The 8,479-nt window shown below is 43.1% G+C and overlaps 1 protein-coding gene across 1 annotated transcript; it reads left to right on the top strand.

Moving 5' to 3' along the window:
- The first annotated feature begins 250 nt into the window (after positions 1 to 250).
- SHISA2 (shisa family member 2) lies at positions 251 to 5,315 on the top strand. Its single transcript, XM_036747539.1, has 2 exons — positions 251 to 581; positions 4,762 to 5,315. The coding sequence occupies exons 1-2, from the start codon at positions 251 to 253 to the stop codon at positions 5,313 to 5,315; spliced, it is 885 nt and encodes a 294-aa protein (XP_036603434.1).
- The last annotated feature ends 3,164 nt before the right edge of the window (positions 5,316 to 8,479 follow it).

The raw sequence follows: 8,479 nt of genomic DNA on the forward strand, positions 1-8,479 counted from the left end.
GATGGCTTAGGAGCCGCCCTCTCCACCAAATCGTTGATCACCCCTGGACTGGAAGGAGAAAAAAGGGCGCTGACCGCATGGAAAGGGACAGGCTCCGCCAGAACTTCTGAACCCTTCTGTGATTGTCCCCTGCACTCAGCACCGGAACATTTGCCAAAGCCCCGGGGGCCGGGCGCTAACCTACCTAAGCATACCCGCGGGGCCCCTCCGCCCACTGGAGCCCGCGCCGCCCCGCGCTCCGGGTGGTGCCATGTGGGGCGGACGTCTGTGGTCCTGCTCGTCGTCCTCCTCCCCCACCCTTCTGCAGCTGCTGCTGGCGGCGCTGTTGACGGCGGGGGCGCGGGCCAGCGGGGAGTACTGCCACGGCTGGCTGGACGCGCAGGGCGTCTGGCGGATCGGCTTCCAGTGTCCCGAGCGCTTCGACGGCGGCGATGCTACCATCTGCTGTGGCAGCTGCGCCTTGCGCTACTGTTGCTCCAGCGCCGACGCACGCCTCGACCAGGGCGGCTGCGACAACGACCGCCAGCAGGGGGGCAGCGAGCCCGGCCGCTCGGACAAAGACAGCCCCGACGGCGCCGCAGGTAAGCGGAGGGAGGGGGCCCCGGGGCGGGGCGGGAGAGAAGGACTTGGCCAAGTTTTCCCAGCCCGTAATCTTGAGAGCCTCACCAGGGCACTGGACTAGATGGGACTCCAGCACAAAGACCTAGCCGGCTGAGCTGGGCAGGGCCAGAGTTGGAGGGATGGACAGACGTACCGGCCAGTTGGTTCTAGTCCGGCAGCTGGCAGGAGCTAGCTGAAGTTTGGCAAGGCACTGCGCCTTTTCCGCCCTTAGTTGCTTCATCTGTGTAAAATGAATGAGTTGTCCTGAATCATCTGTGCTGCTAAGGATGTTGTGACTCGGTCCTTGATTCGAAAGAGAAGCCTGAATCCCTATGCACCGTGGAGCCTCCTTCAGGAAATCTTTCCTTTGCCTTCCTCACCTTCTCTATCCTCCTCCTTTTCCCCTTCCTCCTCCTCTTCCTCCCGGACATCCTTCTTCCCCTTCCCCCATCTCCTTGCAAGGTCACCAGAAGATGCTTCCTGGGATCAGTCCCACCCTATTTGAGGCAAAGGGGTTAATTATCTTTTCAAGTGTTTCAGAAAGAAGAACCCACCCACCTTACTTTTTGCCGCCATCTTCTCCTGTCTGGATTACAGGGCAGCTGTCGTGTCGTCCCCCCCCCCCCTCCCTTTGAGACTTCTATTTTCCTCCAGCTTTGCTCTCTAATTAAATGAATTAAATATTGAGGGAAGATAGGAAGGTGGGGTGAATAAGAGCGAATCTAAACAGTGCCGTAACTCCTTTCCCAGCCTGGGCCATGTGCCTAACGATGTTAGGTACTGCTCCACCCCCACCCTCTGGTGGAAGGGTAAGGGGAGAAACCTGTTAGGCGTCCCCCTTGCTGGGCTTTCCTGTGGGCCAGGCTATTCCTCATCCGTACAATAAGGAGCTTGGATTAGGTAAACCTTAAACTTCTTTCCATCTCTTAGGACTTTCTCTAGTGCAGTAATCAGACCTGGACAGTTCGGTGGAAGAGAAATCTGAAGTTTCTTGAGCACGGATTGAATGGCCTGCACTTCTCCCCTGCCCTGGCCTCAGGGCTCTAATGTTCTGCACCACCCATTTCCCTTCCTCCTTGTGTGCTGGCAAGCAGAGCTGGCACCTGCACCTGAAACTGAATGTGTTGCATCAGATGCCTGGCCACCTTGTCTGAGACCCTGCAGAAGATGTTTAACTTTTTGTCTTTATAGCTTTGAAAAAACTTTTCCTTTTAAAAGCTTCGCTCTTCTGAGATATTCTCCCCCCTCCTTCAAGTTCTCCATCTTGAGTGTATCCTCCAGTGAGTGGGATACAGTTTCGGAGTCTAAATATTCTGGAGGGCATAGGGCAGGTGGCAATCATTTCTCCAAGGTGAACTCTCCTCCCATGAAGCTGGGCAGTTTATTTTTAACAAAGGGACTTTACAGCACCCTCCATTTCATCCTGCCTTTCTGCCCCATCCTGTTTCTCTGCAGTCTGAACCCACAGGAGGCTGACCTGCCTGAGATGTTCTTGGCGTTATGAGAGGCAAGGAGTGTTTACAGAGCTGTCTCTTGTGGCCGTGTAAGAGGAGAGCTCCTTTAAACTCGGCTGCTTTTTCAGTCAAGCATTTTATTACTCATGCTGCTAACCATTGTTCTGTCTCTGTCTGAAGGGAGGAGAGGAGAGTATAATTCCGGAAAATGCCACAGTTTAAGGTGCCAACTCAGCTTTGCAGTGTATGTGTATGAAGTAAAGCGTTAAGGAATGTGCCAAAGCCATGGTCTAGTCTGATAGTTACAAGTCTGTAGAGCTCAGTTTGATAGCAAAAGAAAAAAAAATAAAGGGGACCTCTTGGGACAAATCCCTGCACAACAATTGCTTCATGACTCCACACAAAATATGAAAGCTTGTCAAAATTAAAAAGATGCTGAGATGTGCATTTTGGAGACTTCACTTTACAAAGCTTTGTTCCAAAAAAAATTATGCTTCACTAAATTTATTTCACACCAATGCTGCCCTATCTTGTCTAATTAAATGGTACCAGGGCTCATGGGAGCACTATATTAATTATCCCTACATGCCGGTATGCAAGTCCAATTAAAATTCCTTGAAAGTGAACAATTCTTCTTCTTTATTTTTTTTAAGTAAGTAACATTGCATTGCTTCTGACAAGGCCTTAGGATAATGTGTATGTGTGTGTTTGTGCATTTAAAATGTGCTAGATTTTTAATCTTTGGTAATATATAAGGCTAGATTTCTTTAGAGGAATACAAAAATTTGTAGAAAGGTTAAGAAAAAGCCCAGCATGTTGAAAACCCTCTGGCTAACTCCAACAATTAGGACAGGTTTATTCTTGGACAACTTTGGTGTAGCCAACTTTATAGCACCTGTTAGACTTCAAGAAATCATCCTTTTTGGCTAAGCTTTCATCATGAAAATCAAACTTAGGTCTAGGTGATTCCACAAGGTGTTATATTTTAATAATTTTGACTCTAGGTATTTCAGAAGTCATGAAGAATATATGTAGAAGCATTGCTGAATTTGAGAGAATTTGGTCTGTTTCCTCAATGACAAGGATTTTGGCTCTCATCCAGTGTTTATTTAGTTCGTACTATGTACAAGGTGTTGTAGAGGAATAGAAATAAATAGAAAAGACAGTCAGTCCCTGCCCTCTAAGAGTCTATAATCTAATAGAGAGAAAATGTTTTTAAAAGACTACCATATGAAATAAGTGCATTATGAGTGACTCAGATAAGCACTGGAGGAACTCAGTGGACACTTCAAAATGGTTTTCCTCCTTTTCCCATTTGCATGCATCCCTTTTGAACGTCTTGTGTTTTCCACATGAAGAACAATTGACAAATAGTTCCAGTACTTCAGAATTTCCAAAAGATTGACTGCTTGTGAAAAGGTTTAACAAGAAAAGAAAAGAAAAAACCCTGATCCTTAATGCTTGTTTTAAACCAAAATCTTGGTTTCCAGAAGTTATTCTACGTGCAGGATGAATCTAACTTGTCAGAATTCATACTGGCTGCTTTATGTTATGGTACGTTTCTTGCCTTTTCTGGGAGCTCCCTATGATCCCCCAGTGTCTTAACTTTGGACTTAGCAGTCCTGGTATCAGTCCACTCTTACGCTGCCTTGTCCTTCTCCTGTCTCCTTGGATTATCTTTCCATTCCTCCTAATCTGCTTACTTTTTGTCAATGTCACCTTTTTTCCCCATGCTTTTGCCTTTTGTCTGGAATAGACTGCCTCCCTTGTCAACCTACTGGGTTATATCCCTCCCTCCCATAAATTTGGTTTATCAAGGAAGTCTCCTAAGACTGACCAAGAAGTTTTGGTGCTTTTTATTTCTACCCATCTCTACTACAGTAAAGATAACTAAATCTCAGCCTACTCATTCGGAAGTCGTAATGGTTTGCTCTGCACTGAAGTTGACTTTTGAATTGTGAATGAAAAAAGTTTGCTGTCCAAATAGTGTCAAAAGAAGATTGCAGGGACATACTTAACCTACTAAAGAGAATGGACTTTTTAATGACTTAAATCCCCAGAACTGCTGTTGTTGTTTTCAGTTTTGTCCAACTCTCCGTGACCCCATTTGAGGTTTTCTTGGCAGAGAAACTGGAGAGGTTTGCCATTTCCTTCTCCAGGTCATTTTACAGATGAGGAACTGAAGCAAATGGGGTTAAGTGACTTGTCCAGGCTTACATAGCTAGTGTCTGAGGTTGGATTTGAACTCAGGTCTTCCTGACCCCAGGCCTGGCACTCTATCTAGTGTACCATCTAGCAGCCCCAAAGTATACATATCCCTCAGAACTATACATGTCTATTAATTCCGTTAATCATGAGGATTTGTTCACTTTGTATGCTTGAAAGTAATAACATATTTTTTATTATTATTCTGTAATTCGTATTTTCCATTATTCTGAACAGAGCTTTACACCCAGGTTGCTCATGTTTTACGGAGTTGGAGATGTCTTTCTGAACTATTCTGATGCTTGTTTTTTTTATTTGTCTTTGTTATAATCCTCAATTCCATAGCCCCTGGTTCAGGCCCAGGCATCTTAGGGTTGAGGAAGGAAATAAAAGGCAGAAAGAGTGCATAGCTCTTAAGCTATCAAGCAATGTGCGAATCTTAGAGTTGCGTAAACATTCTTTAAGAGGAATCATAGTTTTCTGTCTGTATTCCTTTCTTTAGTGCCTATCTATGTGCCGTTCCTCATCGTTGGGTCAGTGTTCGTTGCCTTTATCATCTTGGGATCTTTAGTAGCCGCCTGCTGCTGCAGATGTCTGCGGCCCAAGCAGGAGCCGCAGCAGAGCAGAGCCCCTGGAGGTAATCGATTGATGGAAACCATTCCCATGATTCCAAGTGCCAGTACCTCTCGCGGATCCTCCTCCCGTCAATCGAGCACCGCTGCCAGCTCCAGTTCCAGTGCCAACTCGGGTGCCAGAGCTCCCCCTACGAGGTCACAGACCAACTGCTGCTTGCCAGAAGGGACCATGAATAATGTATATGTCAACATGCCAACTAATTTCTCAGTGTTGAACTGTCAGCAGGCTACCCAGATTGTGCCGCACCAAGGACAATACCTGCACCCCCAGTATGTGGGCTACACGGTACAACATGACTCCATGCCTATGACACCTGTGCCACCCTTCCTGGACGGTCTGCAGACTGGGTACAGGCAGATCCAGTCTCCTTACCCCCATGCCAGTAGCGAACAGAAGATGTACCCAGCAGTGACTGTGTAAACTTATGGATCACAAGACTGGTTTTCAGTACCTAAGATGAACAGGCAAGAAATACTTTGGGAATGAATCCACGAACAGTCCATTTGTAAAGAATCCTCTAAACGGGAGTCCTTGAATGTTGGATAGCATTTGTTTTGGAAAGCATTTCTTTTTGATGGGTTCATTTGCTCCAGACTCTATGACAGTATCTCTCAATTAGCATTTCCAGATATGTTTCATTCCAGTGCATGATTTTTAGTGGAAAAAAAGATTCTGTTGAAGGTGTACATGGGTTTTTTGATAGCTCTGTGTGGGTGTGTATATGTGAGTGTGTGTGGGTGTGAGTGTGAGTGTGAAAGACAAATGCTTGAGCCAACAAGTGCCCTTTAGGTACAGTAGTCAAAAGAATTTTATAAGTTGCTAGAGTAAGGTGGTTTCTTTTTCTCCCCCTTTTTCTCTACTTTCTCCCCACTCCCACCCTTTAACTGTACAAGTTCATGATATCTGTTACCTCTTTTTCCCTTGACAATTTTATAGACAATCAAATTGGCAGTGGAAGACGATAGAATGCAATCATAAATGGAAAACCTGTTTTCTACCTGAAACTGTCCATTGGATCTCAGCATTTCCCAGGCACATCTTAGTTTCAATGTAAAATTATGTATTTTGTCTAGTTTTGTGATTGTGAAAAGCTCCTTTATTTATGTAGTAATCTTATGACAAAATGGTTTTTTATGTACAAAAAGAAATTACCCTTCACTGAAATATGGTATAGAGGCTTTACCAAGGAAGACTCTGGGGTTATTTTTAATCTTGAAGAAGATTAAAGAAGGGTGAAATAGCAATAAAACCATGAACTCTCTTCCTGATTGTATTTTAATCTTACTTTACCATAGCATCTAATAAGGTGCAAGACGTTATTCATTTTAACGATATTTTATGCTTTCAATTAAAAAAAAATCAGTTGCTGCCGTTCCGGGTTACTTTTTGCTGTGGAAAGTTGTCCATTTCAGCATTTCATTCTGCTTGGGTTTTCAGAAGCTGGATTCCTGGACAGTAGCGAGTGCATTTCAGCTGTAGATGAAAAGGAGAAGGGTCAATATTTCTGCCTAGACCTGATGAGAACGATTTACTGTTTACATATGATCAACACAGATAAAATGATCTACAAATTTACTTAATAGGACTTTTCTGCCATGATCCAAGTGTTGAGGGGAAAATTAATACTGCAGACTTATGACCTTTGGCCAAAATAGGAGTATCTAGCAGTTCTAGGAGAATGGGCAGATATATTATACACTCTTCCATGAACCTTCTCTGACATGGCTTGCGCTTTTTCCTCCTGGACATCAAGGACTGTTGTCTATCAAGAGAAAGGTTTACAAATATGCTAGCTTTATTCAGCAAGGAAGCTAGCCATTATTTGTTGTTTTCCTCTCTCTCTCAGTCTCTGCAGGAAGCACTCCATTCATTGCACATACCCAGATAAGGACCCCTGCTCTGATTTATAAAATTCAGGTGAATCTTTTTGTATATTGTTTACGTATTAAGAAAAAAAGTAAGTTAAGTATGTGGAAATTATTTTATCAGCTGGTGGAGACATAAGATTCTGATTGTTAATTAAAGTTTTGTGATGTGTGGTATTTTACATGTTTTATATATGTCATAGATAATGTAAGACTATGTCAGCATCTGGTATGATTTTAAAATTTCAAAAAAAGGATTCCTAACTAAGATGTTTTTACAATTGAAGAAAAAACATATTGTTTTCTTAATAAATATTTTATGGTGTGAATTTATGGGGGTGTTTGGATTCTTAAAATCTCATCTGCTCATTTTTCAAACAATTCTCTGATTTGTTTTTTGAAGAAACATCTGTCAAACAGTCTAGGAAAAGTTGCCGAATTAGTGGTATATATTCCTGTCCCCTTGTTAAGAACCTATTCTTAAATGTAATTGGCCGCAGTGAGTTTTTCCATCTAAGAGGAAAGAAACTTTCTTTTTCATATTCTGTGGGTCATAATGATATAAGACTGACAATTGTTTATGGACTGTCAAATGACTAGGCTTTTACTAGACCATCTTGGATGGAAAATTCTTTCCAGCGTGACTATATGGAAGTCATAGCATTAGAGTTAGAAATTCAATCTCTAACCCAATTCAGGAATGTTCTCTATTAAACCTAGTCTCTGCTTGAATTCTTCTAATGATGGGGAGCTCACTGTCTTACAAAAGGCAGCCAATTTTGTTTCAGGTCATCGTTTTCTCCTAGGAAAGGAGCACCTAGGGAAAGGGGAGAAAGAAAGATGATATAACTTTAGTATCTGGTCTAAGCAGGTACTAAGGCAGTCCTACTCCAGGCAAACTGAGTTCTGAGCTTAGTGAATGTTGTTTGTGTCCCTGTGTGCATCTGGAAATAACATTTCTTGATGCTTTTGGCTTGGTGGTCCTCTAATATGTAATAAGGTCGGGAGCAGCCTTGCTTTGTAAGAACAAATTGTCCATTTAGATGAAGTAAAGTAGGATGGGCAGAGTATTAAAAAAAACCAGACATACTTTTGGGAGGTGGAGCAGGGAGATTTGCAACTCTCTAGTCTGAAATACTGGAGACTTCCCTCTCCCCCACCCTTTCCAACTTACTAATTCAGGATTCACTGTTCCAAATGTCCATGGTATGCTCTGCCATCCCATCACAGGGTCAAGGGTCTCCTCTTCCCTGGTACTATCCCTATTTACCACTAACTGTAGTGGAAAGAAAACTGGATCTGGACTCCAGGAAGACTGAGGTTCGAATTCTGGTTCCGATACTCACCATCTATGTTACCTTGGGCAAATCACTCAATCTGTCTGAGCTGTCGGAGGTTCCTCACCTGATAAATGGAGAAAACAACACAGTTAATGGAATAATTATACAACTCATACTTCTGACCTTCTCATCTTGATGTGAGGGACTGTGCAAGTTGTGGTTTTCAGATATACCTTGAGTATTAAATATTTCCTGATTATATTGTAGTTTAGTTTTGTGCATTATATGTAGGACTCGAATCTTTATCCTTCTGGCTTGGAGGCTGGCACTCTACTATATGAAGAATCCTTTCATTATAAGATAGATATTTAATTTAATAAATGTTTTTTATATGAACAAGATCTGCTATATGCATTCTCTTCTTAGAAGGGAAATCTCC

The sequence above is a fragment of the Trichosurus vulpecula genome, chromosome 2 (assembly GCF_011100635.1).
Source record: "Trichosurus vulpecula isolate mTriVul1 chromosome 2, mTriVul1.pri, whole genome shotgun sequence".
NCBI classification, from domain to species: Eukaryota; Metazoa; Chordata; class Mammalia; order Diprotodontia; family Phalangeridae; genus Trichosurus; species Trichosurus vulpecula.

Coding starts and splice junctions, on each gene's coding strand:
- SHISA2 (XM_036747539.1), top strand. CDS start 251: ATGTGGGGCGGACGTCTGTGGTCCTGCTCGTCGTCCTCCTCCCCCACC. Junction 582..4,761: donor CAGCCCCGACGGCGCCGCAG/GTAAGCGGAGGG, acceptor TCCTTTCTTTAG/TGCCTATCTATGTGCCGTTC.